Source organism: Fukomys damarensis, unplaced genomic scaffold, assembly GCF_012274545.1.
Source record: "Fukomys damarensis isolate Sample0158 unplaced genomic scaffold, DMR_v1.0_HiC HiC_scaffold_4, whole genome shotgun sequence".
Lineage (NCBI taxonomy): Eukaryota > Metazoa > Chordata > Mammalia > Rodentia > Bathyergidae > Fukomys > Fukomys damarensis.
Window position 1 is genome coordinate 61548016 of NW_022900916.1, and position 27636 is coordinate 61575651.

A 27636-nucleotide genomic window follows, 5' to 3' on the forward strand; every position below is an offset into this window, starting at 1 on the left:
ACATAACAAATTTCTACAGATTACATTTTTTTAAAAATTATAATTAACCTGTTGCTTTGACACAGCATCAAAATAGCAAAGTGCTTTGTAAATTGCAGTCTTCGGTGGCTTTGTCGAGGGAAGATTCTCCCAGTTGTCCCATCCACGAGTGATTGTAATGTTCCTAACACCTTAAAGTACAGAGGTATATAGAGTTTAAAAACTTAAGGAAATAAAGTAAAAATAATTTCTCAAGAATATCACTAATTCGAAGGGTTTATATTCTTAATGATTTTTAAGAATAAGGAGACATTCTATGTTGGGTAGTAAATACAATAAAAAAGCACAGATTATGTCAAAAAATGAAAACAAAACAAAATCTCAAATCCCTTTGTAACCATCCAGGGGTCAGGGTAAGGTAAGTTCACTGAGAAATTTTAACCAAAAGTAAAGAAACACACAGTTATTTTAAAAAATCTAGTTATCATAAAAAGAACTGAATAAAATTAGAAGCTAGGATATGAAAAGGAAAATTGTAATTGTTGGGCTTTAAAATGTCTCTAAGTTGCGCCTTTTGGGTTACTGAACATAGTGCTCATCGACGGTGAGTAAAGACAAAGAAATTATTCAGAAAGGAGAGACTATACTATGCAAATGTTTTGTGAAAACTTCCCTCTGGTTGAAGTGGTAGACTAATTTCCCAAGTCTGAGAATTGCAATTCCCAAAAGAAGGAAGAAGACAAAACAATTAATCAAGAATTGTTTCATTCTGTAAAATATAAGCATCTACTCTAATACAATCCCCATAAATATGTCTTCCTTATACAGTGCTGTCCCACTCACTCTTCCTTGTACAGTGGAGCCTTATATCTATGGAGGATAGATAGATAATATATGTTATAAGGAACTGGGGAGGACAGTGGGGAACTGTCTCCATTTATTGAATAGAGCTGCCTAAAACTTTCACCACACACGTTATCTTCGACCCTCACACCAACCAGTGTGGATTGGAACTGTCCCCTAAACTCATGTGTTGAAGACTTGGTCCCAGTACAGCACTGTTCAGATGTGGGGCCTTGAATTGTGACACAAGAATTCTGACCTCTTCAACAGATAACTGGATTTATCCATTGATGGATTTTTAGTAAACAAATTATTGGAGGTGGTAGATGCTTTAGGAGGTGGAGTCTGATTCGAAGAAGTAGAAAATTGAAGTGTACTTTGCTCCTGGACTGCCCCAACTCCCTGCTTCTCTGCTCCCTGGCCACCATGAATTCAGCAGCTTTGCTCCCTCATGTGCTCCTCACCATGCTGTTCTGCCTCACCACAGTGTATGAGCAACAGAGCCAGGTGACCACGACCAGAGAGCTCTGAAGCCATGAGCTAAAATAAACTTTTCATCCTTTACATCAGTTTTCTCAGGTACTTTGTCACAGTGACCGAAAGATGACTGTTACACTAACCCTTGGATATAGATGTGAGTCTCACATTTCAGGTGAGAAAACTCCAATTAGTAGAGCCTGTGAAAGCAAAACCCACAGCAAATAAGAAATGGAATCAAAGTCTGATTCAGGCTGGGGCATCACTGCAGGATGCTGCCTTCCCTTGCAAAGTGAGCTGAGCAGTGCAGCCCTCCATGCTGAGGTCTTGCTCTGTTAAGCCAGTTTACCCTGCTGACCTATCCTTGCCCGGCGTTGCTCAGTTTCATCACTCAGGAAGTGGTAGAAAGAACAGGGGCCAGGAGAGGCGTTATTTCCACTGCAATCTATGTGAATGCTTTCCTGGCATTGTGCCTGTAACCCTTTAACCTTTATTCTTCATTCTGAGCACTGATGAGTCAGGTAAAGACAGTGAGAACTTTGCAAGGATAGAGTCAGACTACTAGGTTTGATCATGGCATTGTCAAAAATAAATATATCTCCCCAGGCAGTTTAGTACGAATTTTATATATTTTAACCTCATTTAATCCAATGATATGTTGTTCTACGGTTCTGTTTTTATATATGAAGAAACTGAGATGGAAGGAGGCTAAACAATTTTCCCCAGCTCATCTAGCATGTTAGGGACTGGAGCTAAGTTGCTTGCACACCATGCTGTACGCTATCTCCCCCAAGAGAGATGTCAGACAATGGTCATCAAATGACGCCGGGCCCTGGGTTCAGAGATTGAAAAGAAACTTAACTCCAGAGGAGTTCTTTCAAAAAAAAGAGAGAGTGGGTGGGTAGAGTTCCAGGTAATCATTCTGAGGAAGGAGTCATTTGAAGAGGCCAGAGTGCCTGCATGAGGAATATTCTGCTCCATTTACTGTGAACAAGAGAAGAGATGAACAAGGAGACGAACCACAGTCGAGGTCAAGTACAAAGAGTGACAAGGATCTTCCAGGAGGTTAAAGTGTAACATGGCCTAGAGTATAAGAAGGCTCAGGCTAAGGGTTTTTACATATGTGTTCCAAGAAAGAAGGAGAAAAATAAGTCATTGCCTGAGGCATAGGGATTAATATCAATTACACTCAAAAAACTGTTCTTTATAATCAAGGAGAGAACAAATGGAATTTAGATGCATTAAAGCCAAATATTGTTTTTTTTTGTGTGTGTGTGTTTTGTTTTTGGTACCTAGGATCGAACTTGGGTCCTTGTGCTTGGGAGGCAGGCAGCAGAACCACTCAGCTAAATCCCCGGCAAAGGCAAAATATTAATAATGCTCTATTATGTAAATAAATCCCTAGATGCTACTTGAATTCAAGTCTTCTTGTGGTTATAAAAGAACTAGAAGTCAGAACAGTAGGCACTTCTGTCCAAGTATGTGAGTATAGGAGAAGAGCCTAGAGTTGGGCATTAGTTAAATAATGCTCTAATTTATCCGGGGGGATTAGGCCTCCCACACAAATCACCTGTGACTTGTTGGTTCTGATGGACTTGTTTTGTGCTGGCCCCAGAAGCTCTGCCCTGGGTGCCACCCCACTCACTCTTAGCCACTGAATGAAGACCTACAAGAAATCTGTTACACCTGAGTGTTAAAGTGGGCCATATTTCAGATTCTAAATGACAGACTCTAGAATCAAAACATTCTAGGTAGACTACAAGGCTCAAAGTGATAAAATAAATATTAAGAAGAAAATTATATAAGATCTTGAATTTACTTTTAAAATAATCCACTAAGGGCCGGGGATTTAGTTCAGCGGTTTGGTGGCCTGCCTTGCAAGCGCAAGGACCCAAGTTCAATCCTTGGTACCAAAAATTAATTAATTAATTAATTAATCCACTAAGTGCATACTGAAAGGCATAGATTTTAACAGTCTTGAATAAACTTAAGTATTTGACCATATGCTCAAGATGAACCAATATTTTGTGTCAGTCAATGCAGCTATAGGTAGCATTAACAGAAGGGGGATATTATGCCTGGTCTGAGGGCAGAACATAGGACAATGACAGAAAGTGCCATAAAGTAGTTTCCCCTCCAGGTAAACCTCTCACAATGGGAGCTATCCTTGCAAGAAACAATTTTTCTATCAGGGAGATTTTCAGGAAGTAGCTAGAAATTTTGAAGAATATATTCTATCCTCTGGCTATCCAGACCTATAGATCTGCCACTTCCCTAGTAGAAATAGGGGATCTGTAAGTTTCCTACTAGCTTCAAAAACTATAGTTTTTTTTTAGAAGATTCTCGGCGCCTTGTCATGCCATCCCCTGGGATAACCTGTTATGAGATTCCCACTGCCAGGCCCAGGTGCTAACTCTCAGGCAAATCATTGACACGTGGGTGGACACTAACCATATTGCCGTCTCCCACTTCGCAAAAGACTGCGGGCACTCCTGCTGATTCATCACTTCCGCTTCCATGCAGATCCGTAGTGGACTTCCCAAACTGTGGTGAAGATTTTCTGTCTTCTGCATGTTTAGGTTTATTTGCTTTCACTAAAATAGCTTTTACTGTCCTACATGATCTTACCAAATGGACATCTAGTACGACACTGTTGCTGTCAAATCTTCCTGCTTCAAATGCCATCATATACGTGGTCCCCAAAGCTGGAGGAGCAACAGTTCACACTACCTGCCAAGCTCACCTCCTGCACCAAGTCCTCTATGCCATCATCACCTGTATTAAATCATAATCTCTTCTAGATTTCACCTCCCAATCTCATAAAGATGAAATCTAAGGGGTAAGAGATTAAAAACACATACACACACACACACACACACACGCACATACAAAGAGAAGAGGACATTTGACAAAATTTATTTTGGCTTAAAACAAAAAAATAAATCAAGATGACTGAGCCATTTTAAACCACAAGAGCCAAGTTCCTTTCATCGTGGTTAAAATCCAGCCGAGCAACACTTTAAATTGCCAATATGTTGAAAAGTCCTCTAATGTGGCTAAAATGATCAATGCAACTTCAATTATAAAAATCATTTTGACTTTTCTTTCCAAGATGGCTTGAAAAGTATCTAATGAGCTCATAACAAATGAGCTTGTATAGATAAAGACAAAGTACTTCTTACTAAGTCTATCAGGTACTGCAAAATCTCAGTCCCTGCAGGGACACTAATTATAATCTCACTTAGAATTTTATTACTGACACACACTTACATCCCAGACACAAAAAGTGCAGTTAGCTTGCTCGCAACAGCCTCTCTCTAAGGTTAATGACTCAAAAGAGGTAACAGATGGACTTCAAACTAATAAATTTTAAAGTATCCATCCCATTATCTGAAGAAACAGAGAGCAGGCAGTGCATTTGTTTGTTCAGTCAGTGAAATTCTAGGTGAGGAAAGATGTGGATGCACACATAGGTGCCTAGAGAGAAAAATATAAGGTCTTTGTGGTTATAAATTCACAAACTACAAAGAATCCTACTGAAAGTATTGAGAGTACTCTTATAACAACATTAAGAGCTTGATTAATGGCCAGGTTATAACCCCACTCCTGCCTCTGTTGGTTTTCTGTATATTTCCATTTTATTAGCTTTTCACTAGCATCTGAGTGCCTTTCCCTCTCTCAACCCTCAAGCAAGTTCAAATAATAAATCTCAAGAAACTGCCAATCTAAATGTGTGAACTACAATGTGCCTAGTTGCAGCACTTCTGTTTTCCCAAAACATCATATGGAAAAACAGGAATGCAGTGGGGTGGGTGGCTGGGAGGAGAGGAAAAAGCATAGAGGAGCAAGCAGAAAAGGGGGAAAAGGGATTCCATTGTTTGGCATGGGACAAATTAGAAGAGGCTCATTGCTGAGCTGTCTCAAGTAGGGACACCTGTTAGGTGTGGGCCAACTGCGCTCAACAGTTCAGACTTAATCCCTGGATTTAGGTTGGGAGAGCTATAACCTTGAGGAGGATAAAGGGAAGATTTTTCCCCCCGTAACTAAAGTAGAACTAAACATAACAACAGTTGAAATTTACATTGATCATAAGCTATTTATTAGTGTTTCCAATAGGACTCTAAACGCCCTCCCTTTGGTTCATAACTTCATTCTTCGCCTCCATGGAACCACAAGCTTGGGTTGCATGGAATTTCCTGGCTCACTAAGACTGTTATTACTGGCTGCTCAGTGCTTGGCCAAGTGTTGAGGGAGATGTACAAAGGCAGTGCACAGCCTCCCCCCGGAAACCGAGCCAAGACTGTCTATGCTAGCACCGTATCAAAACATAGTGCAAAGATGGTGTCACTGCAGGGCTGGGGAGCTTATGCTGATAGCAGGAAAGCTTCACTTTGAATCCTGAGCTGATGGTGACAGAGTTGTCACTAAAAGAATTGGGAAATAGAGGCCACTAAAAACTGGAGAGGACAAAGAACCGCTAAAGGACCCAGCAGAGGGTGTCACTACAGTGGAGGACAGCATGTAGGGTGTTTCTTTCATAGGCTGATGTCACAGTGGCATCCAAAATGTCTCCCAAAGGCTCATTGTTAAAGGACTGGTTTTCTGCTGCTGGGCTTGTTGGGAAGTGATTCAATCACACCTTTCCCCCATGATGTTTCTGCCTCACCATAAGTCTAAAGGCAATGGACGCATCTGTCATGGACTGGAACCCCTGAAAGCATGAGCTGCAATAAACCTTTGCTCTTTTATTCTGTTATTTTGTAACAGTGACAAAAGGCTGACTACCAATGCTGTATGCAAGGCAAAAAAGTAAGTTGCCCACACTATTTTGAGAAAGAATCCATCTTTCAAAGATCTCAGAAAGTGCAGCTCTTAGAATTTGTTTCACAAGGAACAAATATTTATTTTTTAAAAATAAAAACCTAAAAACCTAACCTATATCCTTTGTCAGCTTTTAAGTTACTTGTTCCATTTTCCTCTCCACACCCAGGAATTCTGACCAGTGAAAAGGATCATTCTGATGTTATTCTACTAGGAAAATAATTCTAATAGCCTTTTTTCCCCAGAGCTTTGTGGAAATCTATGAATAGCCTGAGTATAATTATTCCTTTTCTCCCCAGTTTACTCACGTAGAGATGCGCTCTTACACCTCCTGGCTTTGTAATGCACACAGGTCCCTCCGCAGGTGCTTCAGTGTTTTCAAGGACAGCTGTGCACAGAGCGATTCAGCCAGATGTGTGAGCCCTTCCAAGATTTGAGGGACTGTTGGTAAAGTGAAATTCTACAACCGGCTGGCTCACGACAGCGGCCATCTGGTTGGGTAGCCTCCCTTACCAAACTGTGAACCGTTTCTCAGTCTGATTAGTTAATTGCTGAGTGAATCAAACACTAAGTCACGGTACAATATGATACATTATTAGTTATCCTCATGGTTTTCTCTCATTGCTCATAACTCATGCACCAATTAAAAATAATCTGGAAGCATCTTTCTTATTCACTTCCAGTCAATGTGAAGGTGACCAAACATATATCATGGAAAATTCAAACACTAGTCACTGGGAGGTTCAGGCAGGAAAGGCAACAGCATAGAGACTCATGGAAACTTTACAGTTCTTATACTAAAGTGAGCAAAAGAAAAATATTGTATAAAAACTGAAAAAAATCTCCTTAGAATTCCTTTTGGAATAGCTATTCTATAGTTCTTTTATCAAAGGGAAAAAGTTTTAGATAGACAGCTCTAGACCATCTGTGTGTGCATGAGTGTGCACACGTGTGTACAGGTAAGTACAAGGCAAAGTTAGGAAACTTTAGTATCGTGTCAGAACTTGTTAAACACTGATTGTTGAGCTCCATCCCCAGAGTTTCTGATTCCAAAAGGGAAACTAAGGGCAATCCAATAATCTGTATGTTTAACATGTTCCCAAGTATAAACATCAGCTGAGACTGATGGAACCACACTTTGGAATCACCAGTATAGGGCAGTCTACTAAAACAAGTCGTTTCATTTCAGGAAGTCTGCAGGTGTTTAGAAGCGCCATTCAACGATTTGAACTAAGTTACTACTGCTTTCTAAACTGCCAGTATTTTGGCTTCAAATGCCAGTGTGCAGCTCTCTTTTAACCATCATGGGGAATCCTTTTCTGCTATACTGTCAAGTCAGTAAATAAACACCAATCCTGCGTCTGATCCAGGCTGGGGTGCTCTGGAGCTTAAGAAGTATGACAATCCTGAACTGAAGAAACTGACCAGCTGCTGTTCCGGGCAACAGAGGCAGGAATCCCTGTTCCAGTGGCTCGAGTATCTACCTTTCATCCACCTTGGAGTTCTCAGCTACGTAGGTTTGTGTGCCAAGTACTGCGTACGATGTACCCCAGAATGCACAGAAGTTCTGGGCCGCTCTTTCTATTTCAGACACCCCACTAATGAGCTAGCAAAAGCGAGCTACTCCATCGCTACTGCCCTCACTGTCTCTCTCACTGTGCAAACCACACTGGCTTTTGACCGTTCTCTGAACAGCAGGCTCCACGCAGGACCTTTTCAACTCAGCATTCTCAGTCGGCAACATCGCCCAACATCTACAGGGCTCTGTTTCCTCCATGGGAGGCTGGCTGTCACCTCCACTATTCCTTACTGATTTCTCTATATAATACTTATCCTTGAGAAGAGTAAGTTTCACGGAAATAACAGCACTGTGGCTGGACCCTTGAAAGTAGCTATCATTACGAAGTAGGAAGAATGAACAAAAGTAAGGTAGACAGCAGAGAGCGAGCAAGCACCATCTCCCGATGGCTACCTGATTGGTGTAATCACACTTTGGCACCGATCAAGAGCTGGGCTCTTTCAAAACAGAAACCTTGGCTGCAAAGGCCACTCTTTAAAAGCAACTTTTTTTTTTCTCATTGAGTTTATTGGTACATTTTAGGTATACAGTACAGTTACATCCATCATTGGGATCTTGAACCTTTACATGACAGGTCTTGCTTCTCATTTTTACCCCTTGTCCCTGCCCTCCCTTTCCCCCCTTCCCTATTTACAAACACTTTATTTCCATTTTTTCATTTTCTCATATTTTTTTCCTTTTCCCTTATTTCCTTTCCCCTACCCTTCCCACTTCCCCTACACCTTTAGCCCTTTCTTCCTATTACACATTGTCAATTATACCATTAGGATCTCATCAAATAGTTTCTCTGGTGTAAAAGCAACTGTTAGTAGTGTGCTTACCCTTGTAACAGCTGAATAAAAATGCCCACAACACTGAAATATCTGTTCTTTAAAATCTGGTTACTGATAGAATGGACATATGAAGTATTGGAAAGAAGCAAAATAAAGATTGTTCATCAACAAAATTCCTTTGCTGGATGGGAACGTTCAGCTCAGTGTTAAAAAGTTGGTAAGAGTAATCCTGGAAATTCTCAGCAGACTAAGTCTCTTCAGTCTTGAGATTGAAAAGTGATCACTGAAGTTAACTCACAAAAATTATTCTTCAGGAAAAACAAACATCGATAAAAAGCCCACAATTCTAGAGAATCTTTATAAATGAATAACACTTAGCTGTTTTTTTTTTCAAATTGGAAAACAAATAATCCAAGTTTATTTACCAATTACCCAAAACAACGTGCCAGTCAAGAGAAGGGTATCAGTGCTAATGAACTATTTTCCTCCATTTATTTTGGACTAGTTAAAAATACCTATGCATAAATCAGACACACTTCTGCCCTTGTGTGAGTTGTGCAGTTTTTAAGCAAGCTTTCTGATGGCCTTTAAAAATGTATGAAGATAGGAATGGACCAAATATTCTCCATAATAAGAAAATAGTCTATGGAAAGCTGAACCAGTGTTCACATTTGCAGAGGCTACCTCAGAGTCCTGATAATCCTGTCATTAGTCACTGTCTGGAAATAAATACCATTTTATCATTTTGCTAAACAGGAAGTCTGTATCAGTACTGCTCCAAATGTATCCCCTCCTCTCCTGTACCACTTCTATTTGATTTGAGCACAACTTTTACTCATCTTTCGGTCCAATTCTTCATTACAAAAGATAATTATGCTTTCAAAGTGAACTGAATTGCAAACCTTTTTCACAGCTTTTCAGTGAATAATAAAAATGTTTAATCTAACAAAGTTTCACCCTACCACTCATCTAAATAGAAATTTTAAAACATTCTGCTTAAAGATATGGTAAAATACAGTATAGTCCTGGCTTCAAGAGGAATGAATCTTGTATGCTGAGCAAATGAGCTTATTTGTGAAAGTGAACTTTTATGAGGTGCCTTATTAAAAAAAATAAAGGAAATTAGTTCATTTGAATTGCTATGTATCTTCCTAACATTTTAAAATGCAAATTATTGTAGTTGTATAAATGATCACCTTTTCTCAGAGGATATTTACTAGGCTTCCATATCAACTTAAAATCTTAATTCTATAGGACACTTTCATATAAAACGTTGAAGTTTGGGAAAATTTAGACTTCCAAGAGAAAATTTGGATAGTGAAAGTAGTTCATAGAATATGTATAATTCTATTTGCTTTCTCAGATTTTCAATTCTATTCATCTTAAAATTAGTTTCACAAAATGTCATATTGTAATTCAAGATCACTGCCTAATGTATTTGAGAAATGTCTGGTAACTATCTTATTAAATAATTTTCATGATTCAAATCTCCTGTTACTGTTTTGATGCTGGCTCTTATTAAGTTACATTTTAATGCAAAAACAAAACTAATCCTTTTTCAAAAGCACTGAGATTTACCACTTTTATTTTGAAGATGGTGAAAGCCAAGTAAGGGTAGGCTAAAAGATCTGTCAAACTGTGGTTGAGTCTCTTATCTATAACAAGATAAGTAATTCTTTTGTATCAAGCCCTATTACTCAGAAAAAAAAAAACAAGCTCTATCAGGCTGTAATTGATGTTCATTTTATCTAGAGCCAACTGAAGAGAAAATTAATGGAATACAGCCATAAAATTCATGTAAAGAAAGAAAAAATAAGCAGCTCCTGATGAACTGAGATATAAATAAGATTGATTAGTTCTTTATGTGCCCAGCTGAATATGCCATTTAAACACAAGGACTAAGCTTATCTCATGCTTATTTTCTTCAAGTAGCTGCAGGTAGATAAAAAAAGATACAAGCAGAATCTACTTTCTAAGTACACAATCTAGTATCACAAGTAGATCATAATGGCACCAAATTCACCTTTTTGTAAAAGGAAAGTTTTACACCGACAGTAAATGAAAATGAAAACACAACCTCCAGGCACACACATGAACACCCACGTACAGACACACGGTGAAAGTGCTTCACATCGCACCGGGCTGGGGCTGGACATGTACGGTGACAGTGAACGGCTGTCTCCTCGCGCCCTCTGTGCCCGATCACACACCTCCCGTCGGTTTCGTTTCAGCACCTCAGACTCACAGGATATAAAGCCTTTCTTAAGGAAATTCTTCAGGATCTCATGAGCTACGGATGCTCCAGACTGGTGCACAGTAATCCCTGGATCAACACCGTCCGAACTTAGATGTTCTCCATTCACGAGTAAGAAAGAACACACACGAAATTTGTTACCGGACAGTTGGCATTTGTGCTCAGGAAATTGATTTTCATGTCTTACATATACTGTAAAAAGACCTGGCTCCAGGTAATGTTTAGAGGAAGAGTACATAGTTACTACACTTGGGTTCTAACGTGCATCACTGGCTACACGCATATTTTTCTGCATCTGTGTAACAAAGGAGATATTTAAGAAAGGTGAACACATGGCCCTATACCTCTGTTTGATTAACAGACAGTTCCTCTCTGGGTGGGTCAATCCAGGTTTTGTTTTCCGAAGTCAACAGCTGAACTTAGGGAGGAAAATTTTTATAAAAGATATTCTGTATTTTTATAAAGAAAGATAAAAGAAAAGTCCATATTTATCATTCTATGTGCTTCTTAGACAACGAAAAAGAATATGCAATGAAATTACTGCTCACCACTGGTTTTAGAATATAAAATAATTACAACTAGAATATGTTTAAAAAGTTACATTATAGTGTCATGAAATCTGCCTGCTGGATAAAAAGAACAAAATGTAGTCTCACACAGGCTGATCATTTTAGAGCATAGTATTTATTAAATTTCATCATTTATGATCACTTTATAACCAAATTAACTCTGCCATAAACTTTGACATTTAAAAACAGAAATAGACTGATTTTTCAACTATTTTACTTGCATGCACTTTTCAATTCTCATGCAGTGCTCCTAATCAGGAAATACTGTACATTAAACCTTTCATATTATGCTTATTAAGAAAGAAGTTCAGGGGTTTTAAAAAAATGCCAACATCAATTCATTCTCCAAAAACTTCTCATAGATATATTAGCCACCACTTTTTCTAAATAATATTTATGGTACATTTGTCCGTAAAATGTATAATTGTAGCCACATAACAATAGTTGTTATGAAACAATAATATCATTTCAGGAAAGGACTGCAACACATGGGACCAAACACTGAAGTGAGGAGCCCAGAGGCTATCCAAGTCATGTGGTGACACCACACACACTTTCGTGTTTTCCACTCTCCATTTGGAAGGAACATGCACAGAGTTTCTTAGCAGAGTTGTCAGGAGTGCATGAAAAAATTGGCTTTCATGTCATATATGCTGAGAGAAGACTGACACCATCATGGAAAAGCAGCTGCGTTCATTATCTCTTAGGTCTGTCTATGTCATCTATAGCTGCTAGAAGTTTTTGTCTGGCTTTCTTATTGATATGGGATCCCAGGCAAACGTTTACCAGATTGGTCAACTGCTTCGTTGAATATTCCTGCTCAAAGAAAGAAAATCCAAAGTTAGTAATGGCAGACAAGTGTCTGACCAACGCAACAGAAGAACAGAAAGATATGGTATTCTGGGTCAGGGCATAGTTCTGAGTTTGACAAACCAGTGAAGAACAGTGGAAATTACAGTGAGGACAAAGAAGAAAACTTATTTACTGATCTGTAAAAGCAAAGAATAGGATGTGGTAGTACATACTTGAAATAACAAGCAATAGAATCTGCCTTCCTCTGGCAAAATAATCTGACATGCCTAGGCTTTTATCACTTAAAAGGTCACACACCTTGTTTCTGTGATATTATGAGGTTATCAAATAACTGTCATTTCAAATTTTTAAAATGCTACTGATTAAGTGTTTCTGAGACACTACATTATATAAACAACTTTCATTAAAAAGAAATCTCCAATAGAATAACAACTCTTTTAAAATACAAAATTGAATAAGGTAGTAAGGATCAGAAAGTCACTGTTTTTTAAACCTTATATTATAATCAGTAGACAGTAACTGAAGTCTATCTCCGCTACCCAAATGCATGGCTCCCGAACTGCAGATAATGCATTCCGAGGATGAGAATAAATAGAGATTCATGAGAAATTTCTGCGTACTAGTCTGGTTCTCAAGTTTGAGTTCCAAGAGGTCATACAGAAAAAAAATGGCTACATATTATGACCTATAAAAACAGAAAATCTGTTTTTATTAAAAGTACCCACTAACAGGACAGGAACGAGTTCATCTAAAACCTCAGCGAACTGCTCAGTCTGTATATGTGCTCTCGGAGGGCAGCTGCCACCACCTGGTCATTAATCTCACTTAACCAGTGGCACTAAGCAAAGGTTCATCTCACAGAGCATTAGTCTCATCACGCTGGGGAGTTTCTCTCAAATTCCCTCTGCTGATGGGAAACTATCACTGAATTTCAGATTTCAATCACTTAATGTTCTTCTAAAACACCCAGCTAAAACATTTCTGGACATTATATTCAAAGAAGATATCTTAAAATGGGTATCATTTTTGCATCAAAAAATAGATACTTGAGAGCTGTGCCTTTCACCTTGGCTACTATGTACTATTTCTGTGAGTCCCTCCCTCAGGGTGAGAGCAGAAGTGTTTCCGGTTTACTTTATTCAATGGATTCTAGCAACATTCGGCAGACCATCAATATGGGGTTAACATTTAGTTCTCAAATATCATTAGAACTGTCAGTGTTGAAGTTTTCTCCATTCTGGCTCACTGCAAAATCAATTAAATAACATATTCATGTCTACTCTCCTTCCAACCTACAATGAGCACATTCACACAAAACTGACCCAGTGTGGATGTTCCAAGCTACAGTTCATTTCCTCTCTTTAGTGTATTAGAATTCAAAAGGCTGACCCTGACAAGGTTAATACAAATAATTCCTTGTTTCTTTACCCAGATACTACTGAACTCTTACCTATGGTGTTTAGAGCCTAACTAAATGTGAACACTAGAGTTGGTGATGATTTCAACACTGTGTACTTTCATTAAATCCATCTTCATTCACATACCGCCTGTTTCACAGAGGATACATGGGGCATAAAAGCCAACCCTACACACCATGCCTAAGTGGACTATGTTAAGCTAAACAGTAATGAAAATCAGCATTCTAAAATGCACTAAATTGCATTTTTCTGTATTTATCTGTATATTCACAAAAGAAAAATAAATCTATATTAAGGGCAAACTCTAATATAGGATGCAAATTAAGCTTTAGCCATGTAAATATTATCTTCAAGTGTTAATACAACATGTCACTGTGATTAGAATATTATAGCATAAAACTTTATATTTTTGTGTAAACCAACTTCAATTGTTTTCCTATAACACAGTTATAGGAAAAACAGCTAATATATTTATGAATAATTACTGTGATAATTCAAAGGTGCTCCAAAGGATTTATTTAGGCAAAGGGCACTTTATAAATACAATCTGAAAATAATAAACTGACTCAAGTAGCCATTGTTAAAAAAGTAAATTTCCTCTCATGATTATTACAGAACAGAACACAAGAGACCAGCACAAAGGAAAAGAATAAACACCCAATGAACTGTCTTCCAGTTCTCACCCTGTGCTCTTTGATCCAGCGTTCCATGTCATTCTCAGTTAAGTAGTAGGCTTTGATATACGTTTCCACAAATTCTTTATCAGGAATAGGTCTAATATCTGTTAGTTTTTCAAGTTTCATTAAAAACTGTTGAAAATCCAATTGCATCAAAGCACGACCCTCATTACTGCACTTCTTGACGTTGGCATATCTAAGATACACAATAATGAGACAACATAAATGACAGGAAGGCTAGGGTCAGGAAAAGAAACCTTTAGTACGTGAACTTTTCTCTAAAACACATTCTGACACACTGTCAGAAATGAGAGGGTTCAGAAAAAGAGAGCATATAAGACTCAGAGGAGTGGACTAAGTTCATGCCCTGTCATTTTGATTACAAAAAAGAAGCTATTTTCTGTCTTACCTTCAGTTTCCTCATTTGTAAAGCAAAGAAATCAACCAACTTCAAAGTTCTTTTTTGCTATACAGACTATGTTCTCGCCACTCAATTAACTTAACTGTCTGCAGGAAAGTTAAAGTGGTATTTCAGTTAATCTCGCTGCCAAGTTATTTATAAAACTAAACTGAGTACTCCAAAGTAATCCTAGTTTTATAAAATTGTTCAATATTGCAACTACTGCATGCAAAGAAAACCAATGAAATAATTCTCCCATGAACACTAACCTACTTTCCATGATAAATCAATTTTACAGACTTATTCTACACCCATTGAAATACTGTACTTTAAGGTGGACTCATAATAAGCATGAATATATTAGCCATAACTGTGTAACATGTTATTACTTCTAAGTCATTCCTTCAATCAATCATACAGAGGGTGGAAAATTCAACTTCAGAAAATGAGGCATCTCCCCTAAGGAAATTTGTAAGGAAATCCAACTCAAATTATTTAGAGTAACCAAGAATTTTTTTAAAATTTCCAATAAAGTGTTATATACTAAAATCTAACACATTTTCTACTTTATTAAACAAATTTACTGGAAATACTTTTTGGTCATGATTGTTGACACAGCTATTTTCTTATAGCATTGTTGGCTTCAATATGGAATGCCAAACAGTTGTCAGTTTATTACCAGTACCTTTCCACTTTCTATGTTCTTTTCATAACAAATGAGAACTAAAGAGAAATCAGATAATGATAGTGTGAAAATTCAACTGATGTGCAATTCTAGATCACTGTGTGTGGTCTGGGAATAGCTGGCTTCAGGAATATTTTAAATGTTTTACTGATTCTTATTTCTTTTCTAGATGCTGTGAGCAGAGTAAGCAGAGTCTCTTGAGTACATGAATTACTGCTGACAGATGTGGATGGGCTTAGCAGAGGGAAAATGATGGTTAACAGGGATAGAAAGGTTATGAGGACTGACTTTGCTATCAGAAAATCAAGAGCTCACATGGCTTCTCTGACTATAAAAATTGTGCACTTGGGTGAGTTACTTAATCTTTTAAGACTTGTTGTTCTGAGTGTAGGATCCACTGATAAAGCAGGCAGAGTAACAGTACCTCTCCAACAGTAAAGGGAGGATTTAATGATATAATTCTTGGTGACAGAATGTTTGTTTCAGTAAACGACATATAGGGCTCAACAGATGTGAAGAAATAAGGATCATCATAAAAATTTTAGTGTAATAGTTATTATTAGTTTAATTTTCGATAACCAGTAGATTTTGCATTCCAAACTCATTCTAGTTCTATGTTACCAATAAGAAAATAAAGCACAGAGACAGGCACAGTGGGCTTTATGGTTTGTTCTAATAATGTTTCCAAATCTGTTTATCATCAGCTTTATCTATTCTCATCCTCTATTAGTGATAGCATATGTTGTTATTTATGTATTATATTTTATCATTTAAGAAACAGATAATGCATTCATGAAAAACTTACCCTTCCACAATAGTTCTATTAGCCAATCGTATACAGTGTTCCCAAAGTATATTAGACACAGGCAAGGGTATCCGGACTCTCTTAGAAACTTCACTTAGCCTTCTGTTAAACTGCTCAAATTCCTAAGATGACAAGAGTGGTAGCCATGCATGAGTATCACTGCCATGCCACACTGCTTTCCCACAAAAGCAGTAAAAAGAAAACAACAGAAAAGAGAAAGAGAGGGAGAGAAGGAGAGAAGGAGGTGTGGGGGGGATTTAGAAAGATCCAGAATCAAATGAAGTAAAACAAAGAGTGATCAATGCCAAAGGTAATTTGGACTCAGGGTGAGGGTTTTTTCTTTTTTTAAATGAATGGACTATGTGATAACATAAAGTACACTACCTTTCATTTCAAAATAAATGTGTCATTAATCCGTTCGACAATGTCCAAATGTTTCTACATCTCAAAATTCTTTATGGTTGTCACTATGGACTACAAGAGTTAAATTTGGCTTAAAAATATCTTTCAGAAAGCCAGTTTAAAAAAATTTTCAATAAACTTTCAACTCAAAGTTAACTACTCATAATTTGTGAATGAATATCCTCCTTAGAGAATAATCTGATAAATAATTCCTTCCTAAACATTCTTGAAAAATAAATAAATTGGTACATACCAAATGATTTAAAAGTCATGTCAGAGCTGCAAATTTTTGATACAAAGGAAAAAATATTTCCTAATATCTACAGAAAATCTGAACTTCTTTGTCTATTAACTTTTATATGTGAGTCTACTAAATATTAAAAATAATTAAGACAACTCAAGATATTATGTAAAAACAGTAGATGGTACACTCTTCAATCAATGGTCTCATCTAAATATGCTCATTTACAAACATAAACACCATTAATCTTTCCTTAGTAATATATAGTACATAAACTTTAAAAAGCCTAAAGTTGATATTTTGATTTAGTTTCTTGAAAAGAGTGGCAACACAATGTTATCAAGTTGGAATAGACATGTGTTCAAATATTCTAATTAAACACACGAGAGGGTCAGGGATTTAGCTCAGTGAGGCTGCCACCTGCCTCACAAGCTCGACATCCTGAGTTTGATCTTCAGTACCAAAAAAAAAAAAAAAAAAAAAAAAAAAAAAAAGACACAGGAGAAAAAATTAGCTGGTCTAATCATTCCTGGTTACACTAGCAAACCTCGTTAACTGTGCTATCCTGTACTCTTCTGCTACTTCTTAAATCACAATTTTTCTTTTTCTTTTTCTTTGGGACCTTGCACTTGGGAGGCAGCTGGCAGAACCACTGAGCTAAATCCTTGGCCCAATCACAATTTTTCTTACTGATTTATTTTTACAACTTCTGCTTTACTTTTAAAGACGTGAATCATCCATTCACTAGGCTAACCCTTAAAAATCAGTAACTGCTCTTCATTTGTTGCTGCATTTCATGGATCTAGCAGAGCAGCAGTATTTGCTATGGTATTTATGCATTTGCTTTGGACTTCAAGAGTCATAACTGAATGCTTTTCATTAATAATTTCAAAGATAAAGTATAAGCTCACTGTACAAAATGACATTCTACTCATTGCTAAATTCAACGTTCGAGAATGCTGGTTGTTACATGAATAATAAAACCATTCCATTAAAACACTTTTTTTGGTGCAATAAAAGGCTGCTTCCACCTCATTTAAACTTGGAAAAGTAATAGTAAAAACAAAAGTTATCACAGATAATTAACCTTTTAGGCTTAATGAAAGGCACAGGCTAAACATTGGGTTCAGGTTAATAATCTGAGTAACACTGGTTCCTCCTTATAATAATTATGTTTCTTGGAATTCAAAATAACTGAAGCAAATAGCCTTCTTCTAATATGTACACTCATGAATAGTCTTTTTTTATACCCCTGTGAGTACCATAGTTGGCATCTGCTGTGGGCTGAATACCAAGCCCTGCTCCCATTCATATGCTGAAGACCTAACCCTCTCTGGAATGGGATCTTTGGAAAGGTAATCAGATCATGAGCAGAGTCCTCATGAACTAGATTAGTGCTTTTTTTAGGCCGAGGGCTACCTTCCCCCTTTCCTTGTATGAGGGTACAAGATGGTAGTGTCTATGAGAAACTGGACTCTCCCCAGACAGCATTATTGGTCCGAACTTTGATCTAGGACTTTCTAGTCTTCAGAACTGTGAAAAATAACGATTTGTTGTTTGTAAACTACTCAGTCTATTGTATTTTGTTACAGCAGCTTGAGTGGATCGAGATGGCATGGCATAAAAAAACTAAGAATCAACTTTTCACAAACTGAATTATCAAAAGAGGGGTATCATTATTTATGTTATATAGGTCCCTTACATTCCAAATTAAAATCTCCTGGGTGCTCTGGAAACCAAAGCTTTTCCTTTAATTATCTCAAGGCCAATGATCTTTGAGTTCCAAGATGGCAAATACAGAGCACCTCGTCATGTGCTCCTCAGATCCCCACGAGAAGGAACGCCTAGGCTTTGCTTACCACGCCCCTCAAGTCTGGGGACAGCCTCACTGTCCTTCAGAAATGGACTTTAAGTTGCTGGCAGTGGAGACAACAGACCATCCGTGCTGCTGTTTTCATCTATATCTTTATCACTACTTAGGTGTATTCCCTTAAACTAACAAGGTAAGAGTGACTGTAAAATGAGACAAAAGCCAGGAGCTGAAGAGGACCAATTTCTTTTCACTGACCAAAATGGAAAACAAAATTTTTCTGAAAGATGCTTTCATCTTCTCAGATGCTCTTCTGGACACCTCATCCACTCACATCTCATTTACTTACTTCCCTCAGGCCTCCTTTCATTCATTTTATCTGAGTCCTCCTGTGACCAGAGCAAATGAATGGTACTGTTTTCACTCAGATCCTTTCATTTCCCATCTCTCTTTAGCTGGTTTAATTTTTTCACAGAATCATGCATCACTTGATATTGTATCTCCATTTATCTATTTACTCCCATCTTCCCATTGGCATGTAAATTCCCGGAGGCATGGAGGTTCTTCAATTCACAATTACATTGCCAGCACTCCTGTCACTATATGACACATGTCAGGTGAGCTATGAATAGCTACTTATACCTAAATGGAAAAAATAAAGTCCAATTCTTTCTAGGAAACTAGAAAGACTGGAGGGTCACTGAATGCAAAGAGCTCTTTATATGACACATTGCAAAAATAATGTGAAACAACGCAACCCAGAGTGATCAAGGGCATAATCTCTTGCTAATGAATATGCCTACTGAACATAAAAATAACTTCTAATTAAGTAGACGTATCTTCCTGACATCAGAATCATGGCTATTTGGGATTAAGCAGCATGAAAGTCAGCCATGATACGCAGTAATGAAACACTAACTCAACATGGGAAATCCAGGAGCAAAAATAAAATACTTATGAAGTATTCTTCAATCTAAATAAGAACATAAAACTCAGAAAGAAAGCCTAATCCAGTTCAGAGGCTTAAATACACCAAAATGCAAATGTAATAGTAACTGTAATCGCCTATTTTTAGAGTCATAGGAATGTTTCTCTCGGTAGGATGATCTGCAGTACAGATGTCTTCCAGAACACTTGCCTTTAACAGCGCATCTACATATATGTTGTGCTGTGACATGATCTCCTTTACATCCCACTTCACATTTGCCATCAGGAGCAGCATCTGCTCATAATCGATGGCTTTTCCAGCTACAATCCAATAAATTGGTTTCCGTAGTTCACTAGCAGTTGAGACTGTCTGAAATAAATTTCACAAAAACGAAAATAATTATTTTCTAAAAGTATCAAGTTTATTGCGAATGCTTCCCCCTGTTTCTAGTATATACCATAGCTGAAAATAAGAAAAACATCTGGAGAATAATTTATAATTTATAAAAATATTTTAATGTGAGGCCAAAGGCCTTATTCAAAACATAATTTTGAGACAGTTTAAAACTCAAGGCCACCGATATAAAAATTATAGAACTCAAGATTTTCATGAAGACTAGCAGTTACTGCTCCAAGTTCACTTCTCTGCATGTCCACTCCTGGGATCCTACCTCAGAATTCTAGTATCTGCCGCCTGCAACATGTATCAGCCTTCAAACTGGACTCCCTGTTCCATCTAATTCCTTCAATTCCTCTCTTCAGGCTGTCCCCAAAATACGCCCTTAAAAACATACAGCACCTGGCAGTACTGCTCAACTATCCCAAGTCCTCCACGTGTGCCCTGCGCCTCTGGCATGAAGCCCAACTTCAGGATGACAGAACTTTATGTGATTGGTTCCTGAGGTCATGCCAGTCATTTTTGTCATCACCAGCCCTCTTCCCGCTCTGCCAAGTTGAGTTTTCCCAGCTGCGGACACACACCTCACTCCCCACTTCACCTTTGGCTTGTGACACACTCCACCGCTTTAGAGTACGTTCCCAGCTGTCTCTACCTGGCCACAGTTCAGACATCACATCCTCCAGAGACTACAAGCTTCTCCCAGCCACAGCTCTCCCCTCGTCAGTAGGGGTTAAATATGCTACCACTGCTCTTTCCCCTCATGACAGCATCCATTGTACCTGCCTATAAACATGGTCTTAAAACTGGCTTTCTCACTAAACTAAAAGTTACATGAGGTGCTCAATAATTTGTTTAAAATACAGAAATCCATCAGTGAGTGGATGAAATTCTACCCAGCTCTCCCAGGGTTTGGAGACTGGACTTCAGTATACTTCAGTAGAAAAACAAAACAAAAACCCAAATGACTGGTGAGAGTCCTACCTTGCTCCCAGGTGAAATTACACAATAAAAGACCACCTCTGACCTGAGAATAGAACTGCTGCAGAAAGGGCTTCTTGACTGCGGGCATCACAGCATCCAGATGTGGCTGAAGGAACTCAAACTGTTCAGCCAGGAACACCCTAAAGCAAGTAAAGAACCACCATGTAAACAAATTACAGGATTTGGAGCCAACTGTGTTTTTGTGTAAGTAATCTTTTAAGATCTCTAAACAAAACTTTAACAATTAAAACTATTTTCTATGTTAGTGTGGATTGAACTTGACACATTCACTGACAATCTATACGACAATTAATGAATGGAACTTGAAGGAAAAGAAGAGTAACTCCAAAGGAGATAATCATGTCACCACCAGGTTTAGAGTTATGTTGTTTTGCATGTAAGATACAAGCACAGATAGCATACAAGATTACAAAAAGAATACAGTAGTTTTGAAAGATTTATTTTAAAGATCAGTTCCCATCATATAAAGCAGACTTTAGAGTTCAGATTCAGCATGTGAGACTTTTCATAAGTTATCTACACATTCATAACACACAGAAAAATGTACTCACCCAAAGCACACAGGCGAACTTCAGTGCACGAAAGTGTGCAGGAAGGGAGCCACCTGCCTGGTGAATGAACCTGGACTACAGCCCACAGATACACTGCAGTGCAGGACTGCTTGTCTCCACTTAGGTATGTGTGCCAAATTTTTTAAGTTACATTGGCCACTTTATGCAAGTTATATGCTTTAAATGAATTAACAAATTTGAGGATTTGTGAAGATGAAATATACACTTAACATAGAGCTGACAATGTAACTACAGTTTCTCTAGAATCTTCAGTCATCAATAAGGAAACAAGGTACATTGTAAGACTTCTTAAAGTCTTAACTATAGCAAGGATCATGTTACTAAAGATCAAAATTCTATTTCCTTCATTTATATAACTGAAAACAAATCAAGCAATTTAAAAAATTTTTTAAAATCAACTGGTAATCTGTTAGCATATACTTCTCAGAAATGTGCTCTCTAGAGGTGGGAGTTGTATATAGCTAGAAGTCTAATTATATAATGCTTGCTTATAGAACTTTTCTTAAATATTTAAGGGCAAAGCAACTGCTTCTAACAACTTACAAGGATTCTGTGGCTATCACTCTTTCTGCCAACCCATACAATGTATCGCCAGACGTCAAAACCACTAGATGGCTGAGGTGAGGGCTGGGCACTTTCTCCTTTCTCTCTTCTGCTGCTGTGAGTGTGGTGGAAGGGTCAGTTGAAACTTCCTGAAAATACAATATACATTGTATATACAACAGCTAAAGCAGTAAATCTAACAATAATAGACCACAGTAAGAATAGTAATAAATAGTAAAAACCATCATAACAACAACAATAAACCACAGTACAAAAGTTCTGGCAAAACTAGAACTACAATTACAATACTCACAGGTATACATTACACCTACTTTCAGGTTTTTTTCTGATTTTATGTTTCATAACTATTTGAACTTTCTTTTTTATACCAAATGGAAATAATTCTATACATCACATAACACTATACACGACATCATTGTGTGACTGCCAACACAACAAATCTTTACAAATTGAAAGATTATTTCACAGAGACAATAGTGAGATATCCCTTAAGAACTTGCAAATGAGGGAAATGAGACTGTTCCTTGAAGACAAAACTGATAAAATTGTAAAGTATGGTTTGATCAATCATTTCACACCTAAATCTTAATTAAGGTAACCTTGGTATAATCTCAGGAAGAGAGGAGTACAGTGCAATAAAATGAAATAGAATCAACTGTACTGTGTAAGACTGAAGAGAGCTTTGGGATAGGAAAGAAGATGGTCAGTGTGAACAGAGGAAAGTGATGTCCAAAGAGCAGGTGTGCTGGGCTGCTCTATGCTGCCCAGGAGAGAACCAACGGCTTCAGATAAGAAGCCATGTGACAACACAAGTGATGCAGACTACTCCAAAGTCAAGAAACCTTGTTAGACTTCAAGATCTCTGATTTACTTTCTTCTGATGCCATGCTGACTAACAATCTCCTCATTACTAATTATCTTTCCAGGAATTCTGAGGCTGGGCAAGTAGCTTGTGGAATGAGTTGTACACATTCTTAGACTTCACAGAAATATACCCCAGATGATGGGGCACGTGGGAGTGTCTTGAGGTCTTAGGTAAAGAGGTGCTAGACTGGCTAGGTGCAGTAGGTGACAGAGGACTAGAAGAACATCAGCCCAAGTACTAGTCACTCTCCATATTTCAGCAGAGATACATTCAGGTGAAAAGCTTTTCCTTGTGTGGCAAATGTCAAAGGACATTGTTTAGAGCTCTGGTATCACACTGCTTACCTAAATAGTTGCTAGATTCAATGCAGAGTAAAAAAGAACAACTCCATGAAAGCCTGTTCTCAGTAAATGTCTCCTAACAACGCTGATGGCATTATAATCTCATAGTAACCTTGCTACGGAATACTTTTTGAACCAAATTTACTTCTACTAACAAATAGCTTGGATTAAAAATGAAAATGATGACGTGGCAGCAAACTGTATGCACTGCATTTTGGAAAAAAAAATTCAGAAAGAGAAATTTACAAGAATAAAAAAATTCATAGAATGTTATGAAGATATGCTATTATATATATTTTTACCCATCCAATTGTTTAGCAAAAAGTTGACCGAATTATGGAATGGCAGGGGAAGAAGAGATGTCACACATTACGTAATACAACCATTTGCATTTATGAACTACTTTCGGTATGGGAAACATTAAATGGTTATCTCTATTATGGATTTTTCAAAGAAGGTCTGAATGAACAGACAGCACAACTGGAGGTTTAAATGCAAATATAAGTGCTTTACATGACCCTCAAAGGAAATCTAAGCATAAAAGTCAGATGTAAATTAATCTAAAAGTCACCAAAAAATACCAATCTACATTACTGTTGAAGCAATTCTATAATCACATGCCACCAACATTTTTCAGATGAATAAGAGTCAGCAAATGCATAAGACTCTTGTAAAAATATCTTTACTTTTACAAATTTAGCAAAATGGAAATAAAAATGACAAAACCTTCAAAATAGAAATGGCTTTATTCCTCAATTCTATTCCTGATCTTTTCCTAACTATAATGATTCTCTTCCATTTTTCATTCCTTCACTATCATTTAAAAATTATTTTGGGGAATAACGGTTTCTCTAAAGGACCTATGCAAATTAAGCAATGTTGCCTCTCCATTATTTATTTCCCTATACTAAAAAGAAAATAACTATACTCTCCCACCTGCAGACACCATCGCTCCAGCGCCAGGAGAGCCTGCTCGCCTTGACCCAACTCAGGAAGGATGGCCATGCCCTCTCCCACTGGGAGCCACTATCTCTCTGCACCATGAAGGTAGCCACGCGGGCGCCACTGAACCTCCACAACCACCCGCCTCCAGCACATGCACTGTCAGACCTCCTGATTGTGCCAGTCTTTGGACCCACTCTGCAGAGGCAGAGGTGAAAGGGTATTTTTCTGAGTTCCAACCTTTCAACATCTTTAAAAAAAAAAGGGCATGGGAAACCTGTAGTAGAACGGTGTGGAGTTCAACTGTTCAGGAGGTCGGGAACTCAATCTGGCCTTGCAGCCCAAGGTCAGTCTGCATCATGGGGTTCTGCCATCAGGTACCTGAGATCAGGGGTCTTGGTTCTGCACATGGCTGCGCATGTTGTATATTATGACAGCAGAGATATAGTTTGAAAGAGGCCCTTCACATTTTTTTTCTTTTCCTCATTCCACTCTTCAAATTCTTTCTTTTTTCTGACCTCTTTCCCCAACTCAGTCTCTTGCTCCACCATATTATCCCTCATCTCCCTTTCTGTTTCTGCTCCTGCCCTAACTCAGATTTCTTCTTTCATCATTTTTTCTCTTTATGTTCTTTTCTTGTAATTCTACCTCACACAGGAGTCAGTGGGTTCAAGGGAAAGTGAGGCCCTATTGCCGTTAAGGGGATATGTTCTTGTCCTTGTACTTCTACTCTGTCTATCCCTTTCGAATTCAACAGTTTCCTGAATATTGTGTGGTCATTCTATGTACTCTGGCTTCACTTGAAACCTTCTCCAATTCTTTTACTTATCTACTCCTCTCATCCAAGCTCTGTCTGAGCCCCCATCCTAAATGGTAAACATATTACATCGAAAAGATTATCCACTACAGAAAAGTTTTGGACTGCTTCTTGATTTCAATTTAATTCACATGGTTTAACAGTGATAGACTAGTGACAAGTGTTCAGTTTCCAAGTTGTCTTGATCATACTGTGTTGCTGATTGTATCAGTTGGCATAAAGGATTGTGGTTGATTTGATGAGCTGTTTTCTCTGATGTTATGAAAATGAGAATGTCCGTGGGTCATTACAGACAGAGAAGCTAGGGCGCAACTATATCAGGAAGATTTGGGGTGATAACCCAGAGATTAAACCAAGGACAGCCCAACAACAAAAATAAAAATGAGAAAACACTTAAGCAAGACACGAAGACATACTTCCAGTTCACCAATGGCAAACAGTAGGGCAAAGGAGGATGAAAACGCCAATAGTGAAGAACCAGGACAACCTGAATTCAAAGCAGAGGAAGTAATAAAATAGATCAATCAGGCTCTAGAAAAATTCAAAACAGAAATAATTTCCCAAATAACCATAGAGATGGTGAGCAAAATGAAAGTCATGATTTGAGACACTAGAATAGAAGCTGACAAAAAATAGATGAGCTCAGGACCACGATAGAAGCCATGAAGTCACAGAATAAGAAAGAAATGGAAACAATAAACACCCAACATAGGAAAGCAATGGAATCCATAAAACAGATTCAAATAGATATCCAGGAGATTAAACACTCCATTGAAAGTGTACACAACAGAATATAAGAATGAGAAGATAGAATCTCAGATATAGAAGATAAGATTGCAGTCAGTGACCTTAAAAAGAGAGCTCTCTTAAAAACAGTAGGGGATCATTAGAAATTAATCCAACAACTCCTAGATGATACAAAGAAGAATAACATAAGACTGATAGGAATCCATGAAGTAGCAGGAGAAAAATACAAATGACTTAAACAAGCTGTTTACAGAATTAATGACAGAAAACTTCCCAAACAGGGGAAGAATTTGACATTCAGATAAGTGAGGCATATAGAATCCCAGTCACAATAAAAAAAAAATCTACACCTAGACATATAATAATCAAGATCCAAAAAACCCAACAGAAGAACAAAGTACTACAAGCAGTAAGAGAAAAGAAACAAACCATGTGCAAAGGAAAGCCCATCAGAATCACACAGACTTTTCAACACAAACTCTTAGGGCAAAGAGAGCCTGGAGTGAGATATTTCAAGTACTAAAAGAGAACAACCTCCAACCTAGACTGATGTATTCTGCAAAACTCTCTTTCAAAATGGATGGGGAAATAAGGTACTTCCACGACAAAGAACACCTCAGAAACTACATGAACACCAAACCAGCACTACCAGCAATTCTAAACAATATCCTAGAAAAAGACAATGAAGATCACAACACCATGAGGCCTAACAGAGCAAATCAAATAGGCAAGGCAAGAAACTAAAAGGAGAAGGGGAAAAAGTAAAAAGAGTCAACAAAAGGACAATAACATAATGATAATAAGTCAGTAAATATCAGTTATAACCATCAATGTCAATGGCCTCAACTAACCAATCAAGAGAAACAGACTGGCAGAATGGATTAAGAAGCAAAATCCAACAATATGTTGTATACAAGAAACACACCTACTGCAAAAAAAAGCCCATAGACTGAAAGTAAAAGGATGGAAAACAATTCTCCATGTGACAGGAGCCCAGAAAAAAGCAGGGGTAGCAATCTTATTTGCAGACAAAGTACATTTCAGGCCAAAATTGATTAAGAGACAAAGAAGGCTACTACATCCTCGTAAAGGGAACAATTCAAGAGGAAGAGAGGAAAATCATAAACATATATGCACCAAATATAAATAACCCCAACAATATAAAACAAATATTAAGTAACATGAAAAACTAAATAAGCACTAATACAATTGTAGTGGGGGATCTAAATACCCCCCTTTACAAACAGACAGATCATCTAGGTGAAAAGTCAACAATGAAATACTAGAATTGAACCAAGCTATTGAAAGAATGGATTTAATAGACGTTTATAGAGTATTCCACCCCAGAAAATCAGAATATACATTCTTTTCGGCTGCACATGGGTCATTCTCCAGGATAGATCACAGAACAGGTTTAAATGATTGCAAAAGAATCGAAGAAATTCCCTGTATATTATCAGATCATAGTGCAATGAAGCTGGAGATCAATAGCACAAGAAACCATAAGAGCTTCACAAACACATGGACATTAAGGAAGAAATCACACAATTTTTACAAACAAATGAAAATGCCAAACAATATACAGGAATCTATGGGACACAATGAAAGCAGTTCTATGTGGAAAATTCATAGCACTGAATGCCCAAACTAGGAAAACAGAGCGAGATCAAATAAACAACTTAATGATGAATCTTAGACTCCTAAAAAAATAAGAGCAAGAAAAAACCAAAGCTCAAACAAGAGAGGAAATTATAAAGCTTAGAGCAGAAATCAATGCAATGGAAACTAAGAAAATGATCCAAAAAATAAATGAATCAAAGATCTGGTTTTTTGAAAGAATAAATAAAATTGATGAACCCTTAGCAAACCTTATCAAAAAAAGGAAAGAAAAGCCTCAGATCCATGCAATTAGG

The 27636-nt window shown here is 37.6% G+C and overlaps 1 protein-coding gene across 1 annotated transcript in view; it reads right to left on the reverse strand.

The window, feature by feature from the left end:
- Positions 1 to 11426: 11426 nt before the first annotated feature.
- Positions 11427 to 27636, reverse strand: part of Vps50 (VPS50 subunit of EARP/GARPII complex) — a 135259-nt gene continuing 119049 nt past the window's right edge. The window contains exons 23-28 of the mRNA XM_010603453.3: positions 21991 to 22139; positions 20898 to 20994; positions 19685 to 19843; positions 16094 to 16215; positions 14210 to 14399; positions 11427 to 12111 (exon numbers count right to left, since the gene is read on the reverse strand). Coding sequence (XP_010601755.1) covers positions 11992 to 12111; positions 14210 to 14399; positions 16094 to 16215; positions 19685 to 19843; positions 20898 to 20994; positions 21991 to 22139 — 837 coding nt within the window. The 3' untranslated portion in view covers positions 11427 to 11991. The remainder of the gene's footprint in view (positions 12112 to 14209; positions 14400 to 16093; positions 16216 to 19684; positions 19844 to 20897; positions 20995 to 21990; positions 22140 to 27636) is intronic.